The 26,473-nt window shown below is 35.9% G+C and overlaps 5 protein-coding genes across 6 annotated transcripts; 1 reads left to right on the plus strand and 4 right to left on the minus strand.

The window, feature by feature from the left end:
* Positions 1–2,238: 2,238 nt before the first annotated feature.
* LOC109787862 (Putative adipose-regulatory protein (Seipin)) lies at positions 2,239–5,079 on the plus strand. Of its 2 annotated transcripts, none has more exons than XM_083065932.1 (2): positions 2,239–3,482; positions 4,361–5,079. In XM_083065932.1, the coding sequence occupies exons 1-2, from the start codon at positions 2,407–2,409 to the stop codon at positions 4,839–4,841; spliced, it is 1,557 nt and encodes a 518-aa protein (XP_082922058.1). In that variant the 5' UTR covers positions 2,239–2,406; the 3' UTR covers positions 4,842–5,079. The 2 variants fall into 2 exon arrangements, with proteins under 2 accessions (XP_082922058.1, XP_082922060.1); XM_083065934.1 differs by having other exon boundaries at positions 2,250–3,453; positions 4,356–5,079.
* A 2,047-nt stretch (positions 5,080–7,126) lies between these two features.
* LOC109787859 (aquaporin NIP1-2) lies at positions 7,127–9,615 on the minus strand. Its single transcript, XM_020346438.3, has 5 exons — positions 8,822–9,615; positions 8,379–8,603; positions 8,012–8,209; positions 7,636–7,697; positions 7,127–7,534 (listed from the first exon to the last, which is right to left on the minus strand). The coding sequence occupies exons 1-5, from the start codon at positions 8,936–8,938 to the stop codon at positions 7,324–7,326; spliced, it is 813 nt and encodes a 270-aa protein (XP_020202027.1). The 5' UTR covers positions 8,939–9,615; the 3' UTR covers positions 7,127–7,323.
* Positions 9,616–12,241: 2,626 nt separating this feature from the next.
* LOC109787855 (nodulin-26) lies at positions 12,242–14,501 on the minus strand. Its single transcript, XM_020346431.3, has 5 exons — positions 14,183–14,501; positions 13,633–13,857; positions 13,333–13,530; positions 12,924–12,985; positions 12,242–12,668 (listed from the first exon to the last, which is right to left on the minus strand). Exons 1-5 carry the CDS (start codon positions 14,303–14,305, stop codon positions 12,458–12,460), a joined length of 819 nt encoding a protein of 272 aa, XP_020202020.1. The 5' UTR covers positions 14,306–14,501; the 3' UTR covers positions 12,242–12,457.
* A 9,410-nt stretch (positions 14,502–23,911) lies between these two features.
* On the minus strand, positions 23,912–24,298 carry LOC145955929 (uncharacterized). The gene has a single exon (XM_083071452.1). It carries the CDS (start codon positions 24,296–24,298, stop codon positions 23,912–23,914), a length of 387 nt encoding a protein of 128 aa, XP_082927578.1.
* Positions 24,299–25,024: 726 nt separating this feature from the next.
* LOC145955930 (uncharacterized) lies at positions 25,025–25,716 on the minus strand. The gene is made up of 2 exons (XM_083071456.1): positions 25,451–25,716; positions 25,025–25,334 (listed from the first exon to the last, which is right to left on the minus strand). The coding sequence occupies exons 1-2, from the start codon at positions 25,714–25,716 to the stop codon at positions 25,025–25,027; spliced, it is 576 nt and encodes a 191-aa protein (XP_082927582.1).
* Positions 25,717–26,473: the final 757 nt, after the last annotated feature.

The following is a 26,473-nucleotide window of genomic DNA, read 5'->3' on the forward strand; positions in this document are numbered from 1 at the left end:
AATGAGGTTTAGAACTCAATTTATAACCTTTTTAGTGAACAAAAGTCAAGTTGTTAACTTTTACACATGGACTGTTGCAATTTGAAGTTTTCAGCATAATAGATGATGGAATCAAAATTTGGGGTCTGCATATATAAAAGTTGTAGATAATATTTTTATCTTTCATGAGATAAAGATGAACTTGTTTTGGTTGGTATAACCAGTTGTGTTGTGTTATGTTGAATTGTTGTTGTATGCTAGTTGATGATTACATGTTGAAAATGTTATATGTTACTTTTCTTATAACATAACAATAAATGATATGCTGAGATATTAAATGTTGAAATAGAATGAATTGTTGATATTTAAAAGATGTTAAATGATTATAATTGATGATGAGTACTATTGATGTTGAGTTGTATATTGTTGATTAATATGATGAAAGTTGAAAATTGTAAAGTTGTATGAGGTATAAAGTGGTAAAGTTGTGGACATGTAATTGAGATACATGTCTAAGTTGGTAAACTTCCATCTATGGTCTATGTGGTTTTAGTATGAAAGTAGTCGAATCATATCTTAGTTGAATGACTAACCGAGTAAAATACAAAATTAGGGGTTAAAATCCCTAACCTAATATTGGAGGATTGTGGTATTTGGAGGGTAGTTGGTGAACTAATCACATAGGTAGCTTAGTTAAGCTAACTAATGTCGTGGTGGACCTATACCCAAACTATTCAACTTTGACATAGTACCATACTTCACCGTTTAAGTGACGAAACTTAAGAAATCAATCTAAATTTTGCTAGTCGTTGTTTTTAGCCACACTGTCAGCTATATCTTTTACCAGTGTCAACCGTTACTTTTGATTTTATATCAGTCATTGTGATTCAGTAGGTCAAGTCACTTAAACTACTCGCCTTAATTGTAGGAGATCTTCATAAGTTGATACGTATGACAATGCATTAGTTATTTAAATTTGTTATACTGAAATTGTCATACATGTTGTAAGTTATACTAGTAGTTGAAAGTTGAGATATTGGTGCTGGTTAAGTTATTAAGTTATTTAGTTATTTTAGTTGATTAAGAGAATTATATTGCGATGTTGAATGTTGGACATGTTGCTAAGTTGTTATTGTTGAAAGTTGTTTGATGGTTAAGTTGTGAATTATACTTTTAAGCTATATGTTAATTATCTATTATTGATATTATGTATTTTTTTTCGTAAGCTTACCTTTCTTTTTCCTTATGATTAGAACTACCATAACCATACTTGATATGCGAGCAGAACAAAATTAGATATGTTGTTTGGAGCTTTATTAAGTTGTCGGAGGCGGTATGTTTTTGTTAATCCCACTAGAGGGGATATCTATTTTTTTTTTTTGTTAGACTTTGACTGAAATTCTAGCCTTACTTCTAGTCTTTGAACTTGAGTTGTATAAAGTTTATGTTCACATTTTCTTTTAAGTTATGTACCTCTGACATATTCTATTATGCATAATTAGTCTATATTTCTACATGTGTTCACTTAGATGTTATATGTTTAGATTTTGATAATTGTCTTTTTCGTTGATACACGAACCGTTACAATAAACACCTCTAAATATTGTACTTACTATTACTTTCTTAGTTTATTTTTAATTTTCATTTTTTAAAATTATTTTTATTTATTTGTCATTTTTAAAGTTTAAGACAATTTTTTTTTATCATTATACTTTTTATCTCACTTTTAATTAATTTATACATCGATAATTAATATACATGTATTACAAAGCAAAAATGGAAGGAGTATAATATAAAAAAAATTAAAATCATTTCATGAAAAATTGACAATTTTATTACTTTCCTTAATTTATGTATAACAAACTTAAATGACTATTAAAAATGAATGAAGGTAATAGTAATTAAATATCTATGAGAATAATAATACTAATAGATAATATTTCCTTCGTCTTAAAATAAGTGTTATCTTATGTATCTATACATATATTAAGAAAAATTAATAACTAAATTAAAAAGAATAATAATTTTACAAAATTAGCTATATTATTAATTTTCTTTGCTAATTTAACACAAGAATAACTTTTAAAATGGAAAAAAAAATTAATATTATATTAAAAATATGTTTATTTAGAGACTTATTTTTTCTTCTTGCATAATTGTCGGACAGAAAGAGTATATATTTGTTGAAAAACCCATCCAAATATCTAATTTAATGTATGTATGTGCAAAAGAGGTGGATTCAAAGAAATTTGTCTCTGAAAAACTTGACACTAAAAAACTCAATTAACATAATGAAATATAAGTGAAGAGTGTTTTAGTGAATTATGATTGTAATTATGTATAATTGATAGCATCTTGTAATTATAGAAACAAAATATTTACAAATATACAATACATGGTATAGCTTAAGAAAGGGTCAGAATCTGAATGGAGCTGCCAACTTGGATCCATGAAGACGACGACGTTTTCCTGGACGCGTTTCACCCCTGCCCCTCCGAGGACACGCCGGACCCTCTTGATTCCGCTTCCACGCTTTCGGATCCTCGCCCCCAACCCAACCCGCACTCTCCGGCGACCACAATCCGCCGCCGATCACTTCGTCGCGGTTTTCCGGCTACTCAATCCCCAGATTCGAGTATCGAGAGCAATTTGATCGATGCCGATTCGGGAAGAGTATTCCGGTACCGGCCGAGGCACAGAAATCTCAATAAATACGAGAATTCTGAGGAGAAACCCGATTCGGAAGAAGCGCAACGCATCATTGCCTCGAAAGAAGACAACTGCGAGGGCTCCACCGTAACTTCAGCTGCCAGAGACGACGCAGCCGGCTATTCCGTTGACTCGGCGCCGCGACTCAGTGACTCGTCTTCGAGTCTCCTCGAACTCACCACGGGGTTGGTGATTAACTTATTAGGGTTTCAGATGAGGTTAATGTTCATGTTTGTGACTTACCCGTTGTTGTTCATGTTTCATTTGTGCATGTTTTTCATGGATCCTTTGGGGACAACGAGGAGGGGCAAGGATTTCTTGATAGGGATTTTGAGCAGAGTTTATGGTTTTGCGTATTCGTGCATTAGGCCTTATGTTAATAGTTGGTTTAAGGAGGACGAGTCGATTTGGAGCGTGGCATTTCGGTTTGGGTGGGGATTCTTGTGGTCAATCTACGTTTGTTGCGTTTTGTTTGGTTTGCTTGTTTCGTCGTTTGTGTTTAGTGGGTTTTTGATGAAGTGCTTGGTGGAGAAGCCTATTCATATGAGGGGGGTTTTGAACTTTGATTATACTAAGCATAGTCCTGTGGCGTATGTGCCCGTAATGTCGTGTGCTGGTGCTGTTGGTGGGAGAGGTTCTGGGAATAATGTTGATGCTCGTAAGTGGGTGGGGGAACGGGTTATACCTTCTAAGCACAAGGTGCAACTCACTATTTCGTTGAGAGTGCCAGAGTCAGGATACAACAGAAACCTTGGGATCTTTCAGGTGCTTATATATGATATATTCACTTCAATGTAAACAGAAAACTTCCTTTACTCTGTTCTTGTGTAGTTTTACTTGTTCAACAGTTTTTCTGAATTAGATTGATAGATAGATAGAGTGTAAACTGATTTATGGTGGTACTTGTTGTCCACTTACTGCAGTTGAGATTACACACATGAAACTATGCAAGGTTGCTTGCTATTGTGGTGATATGTTACTTCTGGGCTTAAACCTTATAAGTTGCTTATAGATTAAAAGGAAAAGAAAGGGAGAAATAGACTTACACTGTGTTTAAAACATGTTTCTTTTGGCTCTTTGAAATGGTTATTCAGTGATGAATTTTGTCATTTAATTGTATGAAATTTTGTTTATGATTTATGGCTACATGGAAGGATGTTGATTCTCTAATGAAACATTATACTCTATATCGGTAGAATAGGGACCTCTGTTGGGGAATATGCTATTTGTGGCCACTTGTTTTGCCTTTTATAGATGGTTTTGCATGGAAACTTATTTTAAATGGTTTGAAGCAACAGAAGTTATGTTAGTGAGACTCAATAATTTCGCAGAGGACTTTGGATGATAGTTCAACTTTTGGGTTAAGTGGTTTTTGGAATGTTATTTCAGTTCCTACTATGGTTGTATGGCTTAGGTTTTGTAAAATAATTCTTATATTTTTATTAGGCAAAGAATGGATTTGATTGTACTTCTTTCATGACCGTTGAGTGCTGATTATGATTTATTCAAACATATTAGTGCATGCTGTAAAATTATTATTGCTTTGTAATTTGTATCATACTTGAGTTAGATAAGTGGAAATGCTGATGATGATTAAAGATTTTACAGTTTGTAGTTTCCTGTTGTTTGCTTTTGAGTGTCTTTCATTGATTTCTGTTCTTTTTTAGATCAGGGTAGATTTCCTATTGTCTAATGGTAAAGCTATTGCAAGCTCAAGTCAACCTTGCATGTTAAGATTCAGAAGTGAGCCTATTCGCCTAGTCACAACTCTGCTCAAGATTGCTCCTCTTGTTACTGGCTACATATCCGAAACACAGACTCTGAATGTGAAGATGAGAGGTTTCGTAGAAAGAGATGCTCCTACTTCGTGCTTGAAAGTGACACTTGAGCAACGAGCAGAATATCAACCAGGTGCAGGCATTCCTGAAATATATGATGCATCTATGATTATTGAATCCGAACTTCCCTTATTCAAGAGGATTATTTGGATTTGGAAGATGAGCATATTTATATGGGTCGCCATGATGGCATTCTTCACGGAGTTACTTTTTGCTCTTGTGTGTTGTAGGCCTGTAATAATTCCGAAAACAAGGCAAAGGGTGGCTTCTTCCCGTGGTCCTTCAACCTTAAACAGTCTTCAGGCACAAAGTTGAGACTACTCCTTTCCCAGGCATTATTATAATAATGGAAGTAAGGTTGTTGTCTAACAGTTTAACCTAGCATGTGTTGACACGCTAACTGTTGTTTACTGAGGCATCCTAACACCTAATTTTTTTTATTTTTTTTTAATTCTCTTCCTGTTGAATTTCCTTTGTACATTCTGAATAGCACGCTATGTATAGTGTAATTTGTATTAAAATGCCAGAAATGGAAATTTTTTTAGCTTACCAATTGCTGTGCTAACAAAGAAAATATATTTTTGAGTTGAGTTCTGCGAATTGTATTTTTTAATTCGTAGATCTTGCATCAATATATGGTGCATGAAGTCGATGCTTATGGATGCGGATTTAATTTCTTCTAATGCTACTAAAATTTTACTTGGGTAATCCTTTATGGAGAGATCTCTTAACATTAACACACGTCTATACAGCTTAGAATTAGAATCTCCCTGTCTAAGGTGCATAATAGCTTTGAGTAATTTTTTTCTTCTTAATTTCAGAAACTCTTAACGAAATTTAATTAACAAGATATATTAAACTAATTCCCATATGAACTAATCGGATTCTCTATACATTTTAGCCAGCAACTTTGTTCAGGACGGTGGAACTGTTTGTTTATCTTACCAATTTTGACACTCCGATCTCCGAATTCAGCGTATTATAGTCATAACGATGGAATGAATAATTGTGTAGGAATATTTTAGACGTCTGTGTTGGTGAAAGCAAGTTTAGGTTGTTAGAAGTATAGGTGCTTCACGGAAATTGTCGTAATATAGTTATACCTAAAAGTATTAGTGCTTCACAATTTCTTGAAAGTCTTTCTAACAAGTAACATCACCAACTTCCTTACCATTTCTTAACTTAGAGGATAAAATTATATTTTGCTCAAAAACACTTTAATATATAGCCTTAATTATTAGTTTATTAAATTATTAGTTTATCTCTAAATATACTAATAATATTATTGATATTAATTTATCAATAATATTATAAAAATAATAATATATAAATTTTATTTATTTAATAAAAATAAATATATATCATTTGATATAATATCGAAAATTATAATATACATTAATTTGAATAGATAAATAATTGTTTAATTTTAAAACATTATATATATATATATATATATATTAAAATTATTAAATTTTTAATGGGAGAGACTAAAATCGCACTATTATGATATTCGAGGGACTAAAATTGTTCAATTAAAAATTGAAGGATCAAAATCGCACAATTGCAATTCTTTAGGGACTAAAATTACCCAATTAAAATCTCGGGAATCAAAACTGCACAATTGCAATACTTGAAGGATCAAAAATGCAATTAAGTCTAATATATAATTATGGAATTTGACATTTTACTTTCATACACCTTATTCCGTTATCTTTAGGTCTTCATCCAATTTTTAACGCAAATATATATTAAAAAAAATAAACTACTATTTATCTTGCATTGTTTAATTTAAAATGATTATTCAGTAATATTTTAATTTTGATATAATGAATTCCACAAATAATACTTACATCGATTAATGAACTAAAAATGTACTTTTATCTTCTTATATTGACCTAGTGTGCGTTTGATTTATCATTTGAAAGGTATTAAATAAATATTTACTTATTTTTAATGCATAAAATGTAGAAGTAATTTTTTTGGCTCATTGAATTAATCACAAATTATATTAAACATAACTCAATGACAAACACACTTTTAGTGTGCTTTTATGTTGGCACGCTTTTCAAGTTAATCAAATACTTCACTATAACTCGAGTAAAATGTTAAATCGAACTATATTTCAAAATAAAAATAAATACAACTTTAATTGTTATGTTGATGATAGTTATGAATAAATTTACTTTAAGATAAGTAAAATGACCAATAAAAAGAGTATAATTTTATTTTTTATTGCTCTATCATGTCATATGATCCAAAATTTTAAATTAGTTTGATCTTTTTTACAAGACTTAATTTATTGTTTTAAACATTAATTTTTACATGACAAAAATATCCTTATTAAATATTTTTTTAAGTTTAACAAATAAGTGGAATTCTATAAGTCTTTTAAATTATAAATAGTTTCATGTTTTATTCTTGAAATACAAAAAATTTATATATATATATATATATATATATATATATATATATATATATATATTAAGTATCTCATTAATTTAGGAGTAGTTTTGAAAAGAGGTAGATATTTAAGACAAATTTATTGATATGAAAAAAATAAAAACTAGTTTTTCTTAAATTTGATAAATTAGTTATTTGAATTATTTTTTTCTTATAATAAATATCAATGAGAGTATAATTGTATTAGTAAGTTATATGCCACTCTAAACTAGTGGCCCTTCCTTACATTTTAACACTAATGTATGAACTAGATCCTTACATTTTAACCCTAATGCATGAACTTGAAGATAAGAAAATGAGGAAAAAGGAACATATGTTATTGCATTTTGGTGATGAATCACTTAACTTCAACACCTTTGAGGAAAGAAGCACTCTTGGTGATCTCACGCACCGGCTTGTCTGTGTACCTGATGAAATTGTAGGCCCATGTACCTGCAATAGCTCCAAGATTTGGTGACACCAAATATATCCATATTCCTCTGTACTCATGGTGCACAATAGCAGGCCCTAAGCTTCTTGCTGGATTCATTGATGCTCCTGTAATTGGCCTGTCAAGAATAATTAATAATGAATAATGTCAACAATATTCTTGATGTTAAAACTTGCAATAAAGGGGTATAATCTATTAGGTTTTAAGAGAAGTTAATACCCCGCAAACATCACATTTAGCAGTACTGTAGACCCAACTGCAAGTCCTGCCAACTCACCAATCTGCAGAATTTAAAATGAATGAATTTGAATTAACAAAAGCTATGAAATAGGGCTAAAGAATGTTCAAATATAGATTAATATACACAATTACACATTGTATGAGTGATGGGTCTAGTCTAGTGATGTAAAGTTAAAGTCTTTATACAGTTAGTCAATTTAGGTAACCATTTTTTGTGTGGAAAGCCTAAAGGGTTGGCAAGAAGATATGCCAACCCCTATTTGCTAAATTCAAAATGTTCAACAGAAAATAAGACCTAACCATCACCAAACAAGCAATATTTTTTCTTCTTTTGAACTAGAGAAAGAATGGTTACCGCTCTGTTATCGGTGGCAACTCCAGAAATGACGAACATGAGATAAAAAGTGATTATGAATTCAACCACAAAAGCTTGCAAGTCAGAACCGGCTGGTTGTGTTCCTGCAAAATGGTCATTCTTGCCACTGAATATAAGTCTGAGAGTTCCACTGGCAAGTGTGGATCCAAGGACCTGAGCTACAATATAAGCTGGTACCTACAACATAAGATGAAGGAAAAATTAATAAAATTTGAGACCCTTATGTGTCTTGTTTGGAAAAGAAGTATGGTAACCAATCATAAACGCCTAAGAAACTATAATGAAAATGAGACATTATATTTGAGCAAATGAGAAAAGAGGGTGTAATTGATTCACTAACACCAACCTCCTTTAGTGGGAACCTTTTGGTAGAAGCATGAGCAAGGGTGACAGCAGGGTTGAAATGAGCACCAGATATGTGACCAAGAGAATAAGCCAACACCATAACAGTGAGTCCCCAAACAATTGAAATCCCCGGAAGTGTGACCACCTTCTCATTGTCAAGGTTCACCACCACTGAACAACACCCTGCAAATATCAAGAAGTACGTTCCCACCACCTCTGCCACAAACTACATGCAACATATATATACACCTTTTCCTTGTCATTTTCTAGCTCAACATAATGATAAATTTAATTTTAAAGGTCATACTATGTACACTTCATGGATACTAAAAAAAATGTTTGAATTTTGATAACAATTAATGCATTTCTTGGAATCCATATGGGTTGGCAAACTTAGCATTTTTTTTGGATATGGGAAAGGTGAGAAGGGAATAAGAGAGATACCTTCTGGAAAAGAGGCACAGAGACTCGGATGGCCGAGTCCTCAAACTTATTGTAGTCTTCACCGTTTACGTTTAAAACCACCTCATGGTTCTCATTGGTTGCTGAATTGTTAGCCATCACTGACAGAGATTAAATATAAAGCTGAGAAATGGAGTGAAAAGAATAGTGTTATATCCAAGAATGTATGTTTTTATGCTTTATCTCTTAGACGCAAGTGATATAGGACCGTGAGAGAGCAAGACTAATTTATGGGCATACATAAAAAGGGTGTATGGATGTTTACAAGCAGGATGTTTGTGTTGTATCTTATCATTAAGAATCGATGCTTACAAGCAACCTGTTTGATTATGTGGCACAAAAAGAAGAAAATTGTTTAGCTCTGTTCCTTGCTGAAACAACAGAGCTTGGGTGTATGGATCTTTGACATGGAGTGTTGTGATTGGTCGGAGAAACATCTCCCCTCCATGCTAATTTTCGAAAAGGGAGACGAATAACACCCGAATGGGATTTGGGCTTATTGTTGGGCTTGTGTCTCCTTGTATTTCAAGAGCAGTTTCAATAGTTTTTTAATCTAAGCATTCAAAAAGTTTCGGTGTATTTTCCTTGTTTGTCCATGGATATACCCGTCTCTCAAAACTGGATTAAATTTTTTTAACTACATAAGAATGAGATGAATTCAGTTGTTGATCAATTTTTATTAAATAGCGGATTGATTTCGTGTCTGACTTCTTTCTACAAAGTAACCTTTTTTTAATACCAACTGATTTTATATTCTGTAAAATAAATTTAGAAAGTTGAAAATAATTTATTTGAAAAAATGTACTAGTATAACTAATGATGACGAATTGAGCTTAGAAAAGGAACAGAACATTTTCGAATCATTTCTTCTGCTCTTTTCCTCTTTCTTTTCCAGTAATAAAAAGAGGTCGTGTTTAAAATTGAAAGATCACGGGTTCTAATTAAAGAAAAAACAAACATGCACACCTACAGAATCAGTGCATTATCTCGTGTATTAGTGCATAGCTTTCATGTGATCCTGATAATATTTTGACGCAGGTTATGTCAATAATTCAGCCATGTCTGATCTTATCCATTCTTGACGAGTCACTGCAAATTTTTGTGGATAAACATTTTAGTATTCAATTTCACCTTTTTATCATTAACTCATGGTCAAAAAAGTTTAGCCCACATGTTTCCCTTAAATACTTCACATTCTCATTGAAGTCGCATGGATTATTATTCAATACCACATCATTAATGCGTATGCTACAACACACCACGTATTATTATCGAACAAAAAAAATTCTATCTCTTCGTACTCAACTTAAATGATTATATAATTTTAGTAATTAGAAACATAATTAATATTCAAAATAATAAATATTGTCTTTCTTAATATGCCATCCTCTTAAGTCTCAATTAATAATTGCCAGCTAAATCCATGTCTCTCCGGAAAAAAAAAAAATCAACCCAAAAATTTTTATCAATTAAAAGCAATATAATAAAATTTTAATCAATAAATAAAAATGAGACATTTAAAAAACAAATGAGAATATACAATACATGACATCAATTGCGCATACATGGGTTTTGGATAACATTCTTATAAATAAATCCTTTCGCGTGATAAGTAATATAAGTAATATTCACTTATTTTATGGATTATTATTTTGGTGTCAAAGGAATATAAGTAATAAATAAATGATTATCTTTTAACAATTAGGTTAATATTGAAATTAACAACATGGAATAAACTCGTTGAGTTTATTTAATGTTTGGCATATACATATTGTATTGACTCATTAATCAAATTTCTCTCATTCATAAAAAAAATAATAAATTTATTAAGCTCGTGATAAGTATGGTCCTTAATTTAAATTTTAATATGCAGGATGGTGTAAAAATTTCTCCATTACATATCCTAGGTATGAAGCACATTGAACATATATCCTTTTACAATGGTGTTAATTAACAAGGCCAACTATCTGTTATTGGGTGGATCAATGATGAACCCAATTTAAGGTGTTTTGTGGCCTAATGCACTTGTTTCAATATTATTGCCACCATCCCAATTCCACGACTAGTGACCCTTCCATTTATCATATCACCAAAAGTTTTTTTTATTACCGCCTTTGAAGAAAGAGTCAATCAAGTTATCATATGTGGTAAAGGTCCCATTTGTACATTCTTTTTTTTAAATTGTCAATTTTGGGGTGGTATATTGAATTTTCTCTTTGAGGACGACCAAAACTATATTGGATTTGATATTAATATATTACAGCTTTTAAAGATTAAGCATGACATTTTATATTTTAAATTCAATTAGTATTATTGTTTAATAATATAGTTTATTCAAAATTAATCAACTACACATAAATACAATAATATAAAAAAAAATTATAGAAGAACGAGTTTAGTATGTGTATTTAATTGATTAAATGTTTATTATATATAGGTAAAATTATAATAAATTATATATAAATAAATATTATATTTAAATATATAAATTATAATTAAAATTTGTATAAATAAATATTTTAAATATAAATTATATTTTTATACTTAATATAAATAATTTATATAAAAGCTCAATATTATTTTTAATTGTTGATGATGTATTTTAAAATATTGAAAATTAATTCATACATAAATTAAATTATATAAATTAAAAAAAAATTGAAAACGTTCACATCAAAAAATAGTCTTTAAAATTATGATAAATAAAAAATTGAATTATATTTAATATATAATTTTTAAATATTAATTTAATTTATAAATAAATATAACAAATAAAAAATTAAATTATATAAAAAGATTAAAAAAAATTTACAAATACTCTCGTTAAAATATAGTCTCTAAAATCATTGTTACGTAAGATAATTATTCATATTTAATTATACTTAAAGAGATAATACACTATAACAAGTTTTCACATCATCAAATACTACAAAATATCAATTAAAAAAAATCTAATGTTATACGATTAAGTTCCGGATTGATTTTGACAAATAGAAACAAACAATTTTCAAATAAAAACAAAAGTATCGATTTTAATTTATGACCGAAATTATATTAACATTTTAAAATTAATTTTAATCTTACTTAACCTCGAAACAGACCAACCCTAACTTTATTTAATAAATATATAAATCAATTAAGTCCCAGCTTTCCTAATTCGGCAATATTTAATGTAAAGAAATTTCAGTCGTGTGGTTTCATAAGGCGGCGAATTCAAATTTGCTTATAACACCCGGCTATTATTAACAAACACAGTAATTAATGCCATGTTTATAATAAATTTTTACAGTACTTCTATAATTTTTTTCCTTATCTCTCACTAATCGTAGCTCACGATTTTTCTCTACCTACTTCTGGGCGTTAATAATTGTAAGCTTTTAAAATTTTAATATAGGAAGAGCATTATCCAAAAATACATATCAAGATTCTTTTTGCATGTTGAATCCAAACATACACCAGGATTGATGCATGGACATGGATAATTTGCATTTTTCATTTACTCTAACTGTATTACTAAGTTATATGCCACTCTAAACTAGTGGCACTTCCTTACATTTAAACCCTAATAACTTAAAGATAAGAAAAAGCAAAAAAACATTATTGCATTTTGGTGATGAATCACTCAGCTGCACCACCTTTGAGGAAAGAGGCACTCTTGGTAATCTCACGCACTGGCTTGTTTGTGTATCTGATGAAATTGTAGACCCATGTACCCGCCACAGCTCCAAGAGTTGGTGACACCAAATATATCCATATTCCCTTGTACTCATTGTGCACAATTGCAGGCCCTAAGCTTCTTGCTGGATTCATTGATGCTCCTGAGATTGGCCTGTCAAAAATTTACTCTCATTCAAATTTATTTCCCAAAGGGTGAGACTGCATAGTTTTAATTTATAGAACAATATAATTAATATATTTTATGTTAAATGCTATAGAACCTATTTCTATATAAATTTAAAAGTATTTTTTTTGTGAATTTCTCTGCTTAAATTTAGTAGACAAGTTCTAAGAAAACCCTTCAATCTTATATCCAAACTAGACCAAAATTTTTCATAATCAATTGGATTTGGAAATAGATTAATACCCGGTAAACATCACATTTAGCAGAACTGTAGACCCAACTGCAAGCCCTGCCAACTCACCAATCTGCATGATTTTAAAATAAAATGAATTTGAATAAACAAAAGATATGAAATAGTGTGGAAGAATATTCAAGTATAGATTTTTAAACGCGTTGCATATGTCTGCTGATATGAATCAAACTTCCTGCATCCATTCCATGTGAATAGAAACGATATATACATGTTTTATGCATATAGTCAAACTACGTAACCATTTTTTATGTTAAAAAGCCAAAGAGTTTGCAAAAAGATATGCAAATGCCGTCTTTTTGCTAAACTGAAAATGTTCAACAGAAATCAAGACACGATCATCACCAAACAAGCAAGATTTTTTTTTTTCTTTTTCTTCTGAACAAGAACAAGAAACATTACCGCTCTGTTATCGGTGGCAACTCCAGAAATGACGAACATGAGATAAAAAGTGATTATGAATTCGACCACAAAAGATTGCAAGTTAGAACCAGCTGGGAGTGTTCCTACAAAATGGTCATTCCTGCCATTGAATATAAGTCTGAGAGTTCCACTAGCAAGTGTGGATCCAACAACCTGAGCTATCACATAAGCTGGTACCTACAACATATATATAACAAAAAGAAAATTTTCAATAAATTAAGGTAATCTGAGACAACTAATGAAAGTGAAAGAGGATGTAACTGGTTCAGTAACACTCACCTGCTTGAGTGGAAACCTTTTGGTGGAAGCATGAGCAATGGTGACAGCAGGGTTGAAATGAGCACCAGAGATGTGACCAACAGAGTAAACCAAAACCATAACAGTGAGTCCCCAAACAATTGAAATCCCAGGTTGTGTGATCACCTTCTCCTTGTCAAGGTTCACCACCACTGAACCACACCCTGCAAATATCAAGAAGTATGTCCCCACCACCTCTGCTACCAACTGTATTCAACACACACAACCAAACCATTTTAATTTCCACCTCAACATAATTATTCCTAAAGTCCACTAATTCATAAAAATGCAACTTTACCACATAAAATTGTGCATTTGAGTCTCAGTTTTATAAAATTCTACAAAACTAAATTGTAAGTTCATGTTTCTCTACTTCTATATTTTATTTTAGTCTGACGGTCGAGGTGGGATCTATGATACTAATCAACAAAATAATTTATGGATCACTGAAACGCAAGTATTAGTGTGACAAAAAACCAAGTCCTAACAGGAGGTAGCACTTAGAAAAAAAAAAAAAGATTAGAAAAAAGACCTTCTGCAAAAGAGGAACACAGTCTTGGTTATCTGAGTCGCACTTTTTGGAGGCATCACTGTTCACATTCAAAACCACCTGGTGGCTTCCATTGTTTGTTGAATTATCGGCCATCACTGACATAGCCTTGGGATAAAACTAAGAGGTGGAAGGAAAAGGGTGTCTCTTGCTTTCTTAAAGACTGCTACGTAGTTTTGTCCCGTAACTACAAGTGATGGAGAAGGGAACGAGCAACTTCAATTTATGGGCACCAAAAAGTCGTAAAGGGTAAGCATACAGAGAAAGATTCAGAGATTGGACTTTTATCAGTTTTTCCACGATAAATTATTTTAGACCAAACAACCACTTTTAATGTCTCGATATATATTTTCCTTTTTGGTACATACCACTTTTGAAATTCTTTTTTCTCACCGAATATATTGTTCTGCTCTACTATATAGTAGTAAGTTTTAGATTTAGATTAAAATATATATATATATATATATATATATATATATATATATTATCTTATATATATAGGACATGTTAATGGAGAGTGTGATTTATGTAGCTTGTGAGTTGTGATATGAGGAAAGCATTGAATACTTATCCAACTACCCACCGGAAATGCAGACGATAACATCAATGAGCAATGACACTCAACATTAATTTTGAACGAGATCGAGGCTTATTTTTGGGTCTTTATGTTCCTGTTTTGTCGACTGTTTTAATTGGAAACGTTGTTTCCTAAGCAAAAATTGAAACCAAAACAAACTAGACTTTGAATTATTTTGGTTCGTGGTAAAAACAGGATAAGATCACGGGAATTATAGGAACTCTAATTTTATTACAAATGTACAATCAAGAAACCGTATATTATTACACTTCCAATGTTTTTTCATTTGTTTTTAATCGTTGCTACGTATATAGATACTATTTTAATGTTGAGTAGTATAATTTAAATATATCGTCTACATTTTTAGTTTATTTATATAAAATTTAAATATTTAATCTGTATATATAATTTAATTGTATAATTTGTAAGTATTATTTGTATGTCGTAATCATGTGTAGTATATAAATGTAAAAATAAAGTTTTTTTTATCCAATTTCATTATCTATTATTTGTTACGAGTGTGTATTTTTCCATTAAAAAAATGTCCCTTCTAAATTTTTGTTTAATTTCCATTTACATAGTTTACTCTTACAAGACTATAAAATAATATCTTAACTTGATATTAAAATAAAATAATACTAGTATATAATATTTGTTGAATCTTTGCATCCAAGCACGTCACTCTTAATTAATATACGATACGGAACAAAATGTTACGTCAACAAAAGTCAAAGTTAACTCAAATATAAATGCGCAATTTAAAGTATCAACAAAGAAGGCGAAAAATCAAATTAGAATTTTCTTTTGACAGCAAATTCAGTAATCAAATTACAATTAAAAACAAAACAAAAATTGTTTGATAAAGAAATCATTGAAATTTAATACTTCTTACAATATTTTTTATTATTTTTATTAATAAGTTTAATCAATAAAATCACTATAGTTTGGATTAAGACCCTAGCATTTCTCTTATATTTAATAAATTTCTATACGTCCGTGGGTTGATACATAAATTATTACTATTTTAATTATTTTTTATTCTTATAATTTTATAAATTTTATCTTATAAATAAAAATATTTTTATTTTAATTTTTATATATATTATTCTTATTTTATTTTAATCTTGGTCATTGTTTTATAAAAGTTATAAGGAAAAGTTTACGTAACTATAAAAGTTAAAATCGAAAATTTATATAACTATAAAAACTAAAAAGGAAAAAGAGGCATATATTAATATAAAAAAATTTAATTATTAGACTGAAAGATAAAATTTATAATATTATAGAAAAAATAAGATAATTTAAAAACTAAAATATTTTATCAAGATAAAAAAAATTAAATTATTTTATATGTTCTTTTTATGTTTTATTTATATATTTTTTATTAACGGAAACTCTTCTTTCTTTTTCTCAGGTTAGCATGTTGACCTTGTGAATCGCATACATTATGCATTTAATCTGTGAATTAGGCACATCAACTTAGATAAAGTTAATTATATATGAATAAATTAATTAATTATTTATTTCAAATTAATGACTCGTAATTTTAGAAATTTTACGGGTCTAACTTGCACTAGTGGATTAATCGATCAAACTCTAAAAGTAATTAGTTTTTTTTTTCTAAAAAAAAAGTTTAGATGACTTGAATTTTAAGAATTATTAACATTATTAAAAAATTATGATTTTATAATATATTTTATAATAACACAATATTTATTAATAAAAATTATTTTTACTTATATTATAAATATTATATATTATAATATATTATTAAAAAATAAAATATAATTATAATGACACATAATACATTATTAAATTTTATTTAAAAATAATATTATAATTATATAATTATATATCAAATAAATTTATATTAATATATTTATAATAAACTTTTTGTTATATAACATTTTTTATAGTATAAATATTATAATTAAATTTTTAAGAACTTATATAAATACTTACATATTATCCATCACTAAAATTCTCTCATCAAGACTCAGTTTCACTTCTCCCTAAATTTACCGCTGGACCAACTATTGTTGATAAAATATACAGCTATTTAGTTCACGAGACATAACAATTGAGAACATGAGTTAAAAAATTAAAAATATAAGTTGTTAAAAGGAGTACGTCAAAATCGATGGCTGAACTTTATCACTTCTTGCAACGTACGTGGAAACTCTTCTTTCCGTAAAGATTTTTTTCTTTTTTCTTTTTATGTATAAGAAGATAGGATTTGAATCGGGAACAACTTTTAAAAAGGAAGTTGTATAATTGATAACTAGATCACGATCCTGTTAAAGAAAACTAACTTTATAAGATCCATTACTTGTAATTTTAATGAAGAAAATTCTATAAACATAAAACTCATTGAGCATTGGATTTTGATTGCATAATTTTACAACTTTTATACAAATTGTAAGGAGCCCTCTGCAGCTTGATAAATAGTCTCAAGTTTCATAAATACAAGTTTGTATAACACTATTAGGCATGTAACAGTGTATGCGTTTTTTATTCTTATATGAAACCGCGTATAAGTTATATTATTACATAATTTTTTTATGGATTTATATTTCTCTTAAATATTTAAGACAATTGTTTACACAAGACTTGGAATTTCATCTGTACCTGTCTGAGGGCACACTCGTAATCTTCTGGGGGAAGGGCCGAACGGGAGCTTCAGGTGGATTCTTCAGAGGGGGATGTACCTGCAAAAGACACTCCAACGCTCAAGTTAGGACAAGCACAATTTTCTAGGATAATGATTGAACAGTGATGTACCTCGATATAAGTGACTTATTTATACTACCTTTAATGGGCCTTTTTTGAAGCTTACCAAATTAGGTAATACGACTCTAATCAGCTGATTACATCTTAATCATGCATTTGTCCTTGTTAATCGTGATCATAGCTGTAATCCTTGTTTTATCCCTCAACTCATTGCCGAGCCGACAGGTAAAGGCTTGGGGTGTTGGATGTCTTCGGCCTTTGGTCGGGCCGACAGGTATTGTTGCTATCCTACCGGGTCGGCATTAGGCCGAGCCGATATGTAGGGCATATGGGGACATGGTACTTGTTACTGGTCTTCAACCGAACCGAGGTTGCTTGTGGATTCTTCTCGGCCCTCGGTCGTATGCCGAGCCGATGTTAGAGTCAAGGTTGATGTATGGTCATGGTTGTCTTTAGTCCGCGTGGGTGTCTAACGGAACGGCACGTGTTGGTCCACGTGACCGATAGGATCCCTCCGATACACAAGCCCCCCAGCCTTGAGGAGCGAAACGACGCGAAGGGTAAATATAAAGTGTCGGTTGCGGGAATTGGTTTGAAAATGTGGGGAATCGTGACCATGGGGTATGTTTCTTGGGGACACAACTGGTGGGCATTGATGACGCGTGAGGGGTTATAACTGTTGGTGGAATGTCAAGGGTTGTAACCGTTGGGCATTGATGACGCGTGCGAGAGGTTACAACTGCTCATGGAATGCCAAGGGTTGTAACCATTGGGCATTGATGACGCATACGAAGGGTTGCGCGCTATAGACCGTTGGATCAAGTTGATCCAACGGTGTTCAGGGAGGTGTGGCGTTTGAAATGATTGGAAGGGAGCCTATAAATAGGCGTGGTGATGGGGACCTTAATGTGTGTAACATGTGTACTCCGAGCCGAGATCAATTGAGTTGCAGCGTTCGAGTAGCTTTCAACGAAGATCGATTAAGTTCTACATTTAGGTACGTAATGGCAGATGTTAATGTTGTTCATATTGACTCCTCTGGGGACATAGGTTGTAACGACCCGGCTGATCACTACACACTACACAGTACACTTGAAAACCGGACAGAAAGGAACAAGTGTATACATATAGTGTCTAGAATATACATATATACATGGTCCAAGTCTGACTAGATTCAAAGTGTACAAAAATACATCCAAAGCTACTACACCAAGTAGCTGAAACAACAAAACATCAACAAGGATCAGCTCCGCCTACCAGCTGCAGACTCACCACTAGCCACCAACCTATCCCTGCTCTGCTCCCATACATAATATGATCATCGCAGTCCAAACCACATGGAAACAACAAAGGGTAAGCTAGTGTAAAGAAATCGACATACATACATAAATATGTAAATAAAAGCATCTACAGCTATCAGCACACCCGTACAGCTTATACTACACCACAACAAATTCAGCAATATCAGCACCGCTCAGCGGCTATAACAGCACCACAATAGTGGCTAACAGCACCGACATAGCGGCTATAACAGCACCACAATAGTGGCTAACAGCACCGACATAGCGGCTATAACAGCACCACAATAGTGGCTAAACACAGCATACAGCTCAGCTAACACAGCACAGCCAAACAGTTCACAACACAGCACAACAAATCAGCATACAGCACGGCTAAGTAGTATTCAACACAGTTTACTACTCACAACTCAGCTCATCATTCTAGAGCACAACCATATTATAAATCAACATTTAAAATCATCAATAACAGCCCAGCTCAGCATAGTGATATACATCTATTACAGCTTAACATTATTATTTTTTAGCATTTACACCTAGTCAGCACAGCATATTTATCAGTTACATCTCAGCTCAGTAATTACAGCATGATTCAACAACTATCAACATATCATTCAGTTCGACTCAAACAATAAGGTTCAGCATTAGCATCACACAGCACAACACAACTTTTCATCACACAACATTGGCAGCATTAATCAGCATAAAACCATATTATCAGCAAATTCAGCATATAACTTCACACCCTCATACGCGCCCGGCGCACTTATGGTCGCGCCCGGCGTGGCACAACCAGAGGGCTCTAGGGCCAGCGCGCCCGACGCAAGCGTGTTTGCGCCCGGCGAGACTTAGCCAGTGAGTTCAAAGCTCTCTCGCGCCTGGCGCAATACCCAATTGCGCCCAGCGCAGGCCAGGCAGAGACTCCAAGGAGTCTCACACGCCCGGCGTGCCCCAACCCGCGCCCAGCGCAGGCAAGGCAAAGACCTCCCTTGGTCTCGCGCCCAGCGCAAACCAAATTGCGCCCAGCGCCCTCGAGGCAGAGACTCCCAAGGAGTCTCACGCTCAGCGCGACAAGGGCCGCGCTCAGCGCAGCACATCAATATCATCATTCAGCTCAATAATATTCATCATTAACAACTTAAAACAACATGATCAACAACTTCACAACGTACAACATGTTCAACACATAATACCACCCAACCATCTTGTTTACAACTCATCTATCTTGTCAAATTACTCACCCAAACAACACCAATACACCTAAGCACCTAAAACAACTTTCAACTTAACCAAATCACTAAAAGTGAAATGGCAGCCTTCACAGAAAACAACGCATCAGGAGTTATACTACTCCTACCATACTCATCCTTATCTCATATGAAAGATAAGAAGATTTACTATAACTCTCATGAAAAATACCAAGTCCTAATTCCTTCATCTACCTTGTTAAAAATGATAAAAACCGCAACAGCTATAAACAAAGCTAGCACCTCGACCCCTCTTCACTAAAACAGCCATATCTAGAGTTCTAAAACTCCTTTTTGGGTGATTCCAACGCCATTGGAAAGCTAACATCCAGGGATACAACTTTCATGAAGACTATAAAGTCAAAGTCTGAAAATCAAATGCACGCCCGGCGGGATTCACCCAGGGATTCTCCATTTCAAATCGCGCCCGGCTCGAAGAATTGCGCCCGGCGCAAATTCAAACAGGAACCCTTACCTACTTCGAAAATTTCACCATAATCTGCGAAAAACTCCAGGAAACCAACATGCAAACCAAGTAAAAGCCAGCATTTTCATCAAGCATTAAGAAAAACACTTCATTTCTAACATGCAACCATCAAACAAGTGAAATCCCCAAGATTTGCACCCAAACCCCGGAAACCCGAAAACGAAAATTTCCTTCAATCACAGCCAAGAATCAATCTCTTCAACAATTATTGAGTTACTTGAACTCAGTGGCATCCAAAAACAGCGAAGAAACTAGCTTCCCTTACCTCGGTGAGACGATTCCGAGCTCCGGGAAGAGAAAGGAGAAGAAGAAGCTTGAAGAGGAGCTCCGCACGGCTCAGCTAGCAATCCAACACCACTACTCAGCTCCTAAGATCACCACTGCCACCCAAGATTAGAGAAAAAGGAAACAAGGAAAAGAGAGAGTAAAGGAGAATTGAGAGAAAGTGAGGTGAGAGGGAGAAAAATGAGAAGAGTGAAGTGAGTAGGGAGAAAGAAAATATGAACGGGGGTCTCACATTGGTGATTCTGCCGGTGCTGGGTCGCAAGCAGCGCCGGACCGACACGACGCATTGGCCTCGGCTTCCAATGGGGAGGATAATGTAGAGTCCATTCCCGGGTCCGAATGGTTGCAGAGTGGGAGTGACTCTTCGTCAGCGATAGCCTCTGATGATCATCCGAGCAGGGATGGCGGGTCTTCCAGGCATTTTGCTCCCATAGGGACCCCTGGGTATTCATGGGTGCACGGGGAGGTTGGCAGCGTGTATTCCCGGTATACCGATAAGAGCTCTATTGTTCGTTTCGTATAGGCGGTGAAATTCTTGACCTTCCCTGAGGAAGAGGAACCCTCTCCCATCTTCTTTCAGCCGTGCCGAGGCGATGGAGGGCCGAATCCGGATTTCGTGTATTTGAATCAAGGGTCGTGCAAATACCAATTTTTTTATGTGTACGATTACATGTTCCGGGATTTGAAGATAACTCTTCCTTTTGATGATTATTTTATGGGTATACTACGGCTTTTGAACGTGGCCCCGAGTCAACTTCATCCAAATACTTGGGCGGCCATGCAAGGTTTCCGACAGCTTTGCCTCACAGTCAACATTAAGCCTACTCCGCACCTGTTTCTATACTACTATTCGTCTCGGCCGACGAAGAAGGCTAAGTGGTTGTCGCTGGACCGGCACGGTGATTGCTTGTTACAGCCTTTCACCACTTCCTACAAGAATTTTAAAGTAGGATTTATCAAGGTGATGATTCGGCCGGCAACAGGGAATAAATATTTCTTCGATGCCGAAGGAAAATCACTATTTCCGTTGTATTGGACTCGGAAGCTGAGGAAGTACGACACGGTGTCCAAGTATCGAATGTCCCCGGAGGAGAGCGCGAGTTTAACTTTTTTGGAGAAGCTGCCTCGGCCTTTACCATGTCGTCCTTTAGTCCGATTGTGTGAATCGGCCGACTTAGTCGAAGAATTGATTGGTATAGTACCTTTCCTACTTGTTTAAATACTTACGTTATCATTGATTTTGACTAATGATGTGCAGGTATCATGGTGAATTATGGAGAGGACGATCTGGACATCCGTACGCTGATCGGGAACCAAGTGGCGGCGGCCACAGCGAATAAGACCTCGGCTGGCGTGCGCAGGAATCAATCGGCTCCTCAAGGTGGTGGGGCGGGACCAACGGCCAAACCAAGGGAGGGAGGCAAGGGTCCCATCCGGCCCCAAATTGAAAAAAGAAGGCCCGAGGACTCGAGGGCCGAGGAAGAAAGCCGTCGGGTCAAGCAACAACGCGTGGCCAATCCGACTGTTCCACAAGGCTTGGTTGGACCAAGCTTCTTGGCTAACAATGTTAACGCTCAGGATTTTCTGAGCCAAGACTTGACCTCCGAATCGGGTCAAGGAGTGTTGAGCCGGATGAGTTCGGCTCAAAAATGGGGCTTCTTCTACGAGTTTCAAGTGCGGGCGGTGGCCTTGGCACAAAGCATTGTGATGGAGCCGAACGGCGAGGCTGACGGGCTTCGTCGGCAATTGGCTGAGCAAGAGAAGTCTCTACAAGAGACGTTGGCGGCGCTGACTGACGCCCAAACGGCCAATGGCAAGTTTCAGGCCGAGCTGGATCGCTGGGGGCGAGTTATTGACGACCTAGCTTTGAAGGTCCAACGTCTTGAGCTGGCTATGAAGAATGAGACAGAGAAGAGTACCATTTTGGCCAAAGAGTTGGACACCGAGAAGCTTGCCTTCGGTGCCTATAGAGAGAAGGCACGCAACAAGGTTCTCTCTCAGCATCAGGCTAGGTTTGCCCAGGCGGCTCGGCAAGCATGCTTCTTCGACAACTTCCCCGCTGAATTTCACCTTGATATGACCAAGGACTTCTTCCAGGGGAAGTTGGTGGACCTGACCTCCATCCCTCCAGATCAACATGCTGACGAGGAGGCTCCAGCACGGCCAGCCGGGCCGAATGAGGAGACGGCGTATGAGGAGGGTGCACCGGAAGATGGTCCGGTTCAGGGGGAACCGGAGGTGGCGTCTTAAGCGTTTTGTTCTTTGTAATGATGGGCCGATAGTGCCCTTTTAATGTACTTTTTTGGGCCAATAGTGCCCTATTAATGAATTCGTATTTCCTTTGCTATCGTATATTGATGTAAAATTATAATTGCTTCTTTCGGGATGAAAACTCGTAAATATTAATGTAAGCCGCATCCTTGGCCGAGAGAGATTTCGGGAGGGAAGACTTGTAAATAATGTAAGCCACATCCTTGGCCGAGAGGGATCTCGGGATGGAAGACTCGTAAAAATTAATGTAAGCCGCATCCTTAGCCGAGAGAGATCTCGGGAGGGAAGACTCGTAAAAATTAATGTAAGCCGCATCCTTGGCCGAGAGAGATCTCGGGAGGGAAGACTTGTAAATAATGTAAGCCACATCTTTGGCCGAGAGGGATCTCGGGAGGGAAGACTCGTAAAAATTAATGTAAGCCGCATCCTTGGCCGAGAGAGATCTCGGGAGGGAAGACTAAATAATGTAAGCCACATCCTTGGCCGAGAGGGATCTCGGGAGGGAAGACTCATAAAAATTAATGTAAGCCGCATCCTTGGCCGAGAGAGATCTTGGGAGGGAAGACTTTGTAAATAATGTAAGCCACATCCTTGGCCGAGAGGGATCTCGGGAGGGAAGACTTGTAAAATTTAGAACTAGAGTTGTGACAATCTTGGGTATTTGGAATGTATTTTCATTAATGAATTGATGCCTCGTTAAAAACCTTGCCGAACAAAAACCTCTTTTCACAATTTTATAAGAGGAAAAAAAGATCGGTCAAGGAAAAGAGTGCATCATTTTACAGACTTGAAATGAAAATACAACATGAGCTTAGTTCAACTGTAGTATGTCTTCAAATGGGTGGAGTTCCAAGTTCTCGGAATGACCTTGCCGGACAGTTCCTCCAACTTGTATGCTCCATTGTGGAGTCCATGCCGCACCCGGAACGGGCCGTCCCAATTGGCCGAGAGCTTGCCTTCTGAGGAGTTGCGCCTTGCCGACCCGGTTGCTCTCCATACGAGATCGCCTTCATGAAACGACCTCGGCTTTAAGTTTGAATTAAAGCGTCGGCTCATCCATTGCTTGCATGCTTCGGCCACAAGCTGTGTCCTTTCTCTTACTTCGTCTAGAACATCAAGCTCTGCCCGAAGTGAGTTGTCATTGGACTCTTCATGAAAGTGTTTTTGCCGGAATGATGATTCCCCAACCTCAACCGGGATCATAGCATCCGCGTCGTATGCTAGGCGAAAGGGTGTTTCTTTGGTAGTTGATTGGGGTGTGCATCGGTACGCCCAAAGGACTTCTGGTAGCTCCTCAGCCTATGCTCCTTTTGCCGAACCTAACCTTTTCTTCAATTCTGTCATTATGACCTTATTGGCCGCCTCGGCTTGCCCGTTCGACTGTGGATGCTCAAAGGATGTGAACCGGTGCCGAATGTCGAGATTTTCAAGAAAGGTGTTGAACTTTTTGTCAGTGAATTGAAGGCCGTTATCCGAGATGATGGCGTACGAGATGTCGAACCGAGTAATGATGTTCTTCCATACAAACTTCTGGACGTTGGTGGCAGAGATGTAGGCGAGCGGTTCGGCCTCTATCCACTTTGTGAAGTAATCCATCGCAACAAGGAGAAACTTGACCTGCCCCTTTGCCACAGGGAATGGTCCAAGTACGTCAATACCCCACAAGGAGAACGGCCATGGAGAGCTGATACTGTGTAGCTCGGCGGTCCACGCGTGGATGAGATTACCGTGCTTCTGACATTGCACACACCTTTTAACAAACTCGGCGTAGTCTTCCTTTAAAGTCGGCCAGTAATAACCGGTCTGCAAGACTTTGGCTGCCATGGTTCGCCCGCCCGAATGAGAGCCACAGATACCTTCATGGATTTCTCGTAGGACATAATCAGCTTGGTGATTATCAATGCATTTGAGCAGCGGGGTGGAGAATCCTCACCGGTATAGCTCGTCGGCCACCATAGAGTACCGAGCCGCTTGCGTTCTCAATTTCCTTGCTTCCATTAGGTCCGCCAGAAGTTCACTGTTAACTATATATTTCCGAATGGGGGTTGTCCATGAGGGTGCGTCTTCGTTTATCGTCAAGCATTCGGCTGTCACGCTCGGGGAGGGAATCTCAAGATGAATAGTGGACCGCAACTCCCCTGGTTTTCGGCTGCTAGCAAGGCGAGCTAGTTGGTTGGCTCGCTCGTTGTTGTTGCGCAGGATATGCCATATCTGAACTTCATCGAAACTATCCTTGAGTCTTTGGTACAGGTGATAGTACCGCAACAAGTGTGAATCTTTGACCTGGAAATTGTCGTTGACCTGCTCGGCCACGATTTTGGAGTCGGTCCAGCATATGATTTTCTTGACGCCCACATCTCACTTGCTAATCTCATACCAGCTATCAAGGCCTCGTACTCTGCTTGGTTATTTGACGCACGAAAGCCAAACCGAAGGGATTGTTCGATTGTTATACCTGATGGGCTAGCAAGGATTACTCTGGCACCGCTACCTTGTGCGTTGGAAGACCCATCAACGTGCATGGTCCATGGCTCGTCCTCAAAACATCCCAGAGGGGTGAGCTCGTTGACAAAGTCGGCCAGGTGTTGCGACTTGATGGGGCCTCTTGGCTCGAAAGCCATATCAAACTCTGAGAGTTCTACCGACCACGCCATCATTCGGCCGGCAATCTCTGGCTTCTGGAGGACCTTTGCGATCGGGCAATCGGTTCGGACAACTACCCTGTGACTCTAGAAGTACTGCCTCAACCGGCGGGCGGTGTAGATGAGGCTTAAGGCCACTTTTTCCAACAATTGGTAGCGTCATTCAGCGTCTTGCAACGTCCGGTTGATAAAGTATACGGGTTGTTGATGACCTTGGTTTTCTTGTACCAAGACGGCACTCACAGAATAGCTTGATACGGCCAGGTAAACAATCATGTCGAGGCTGCCAATCGGTTTGGAGAGTATAGGAGGCGCACTAAGGCGTTCCTTGAACTGTTGGAATGATTCTTCGCACTCCCGGGTCCAGCTGAACCACTATGTTTTCTTGAGTAAAAGTAGGATAGGCTGGGCTACCTCGGCCAGGCGAGGGAGGAACCAGGAGAGCGAGGTGAGCCGGCCTGCTAGCTTTTGGACTTCTTTCAGAGTACCCGGGCTTCTCATATCCAAGATGGCTTGGCATTTGTCGGGGTTTGCCTCAATGCCTCGGTCAGACAACATGAAACCCAAAAACTTTCCACCTGAGACTCCAAACACGCATTTTTTGGAGTTAAGCCTCATCTAATGTTGCCGAAGAGCTTGGAATACGTCGGCCAAGTCACGTACATGCGCGGAGATGTCGCTCGATTTTACGACCATGTCGTCGACATATACTTCCATGCTTCGACCAATTTGGTCA

The sequence above is a fragment of the Cajanus cajan genome, chromosome 1 (genome assembly GCF_000230855.2).
Source record: "Cajanus cajan strain Asha chromosome 1, NIPB_CcT2T_4, whole genome shotgun sequence".
Lineage (NCBI taxonomy): Eukaryota > Viridiplantae > Streptophyta > Magnoliopsida > Fabales > Fabaceae > Cajanus > Cajanus cajan.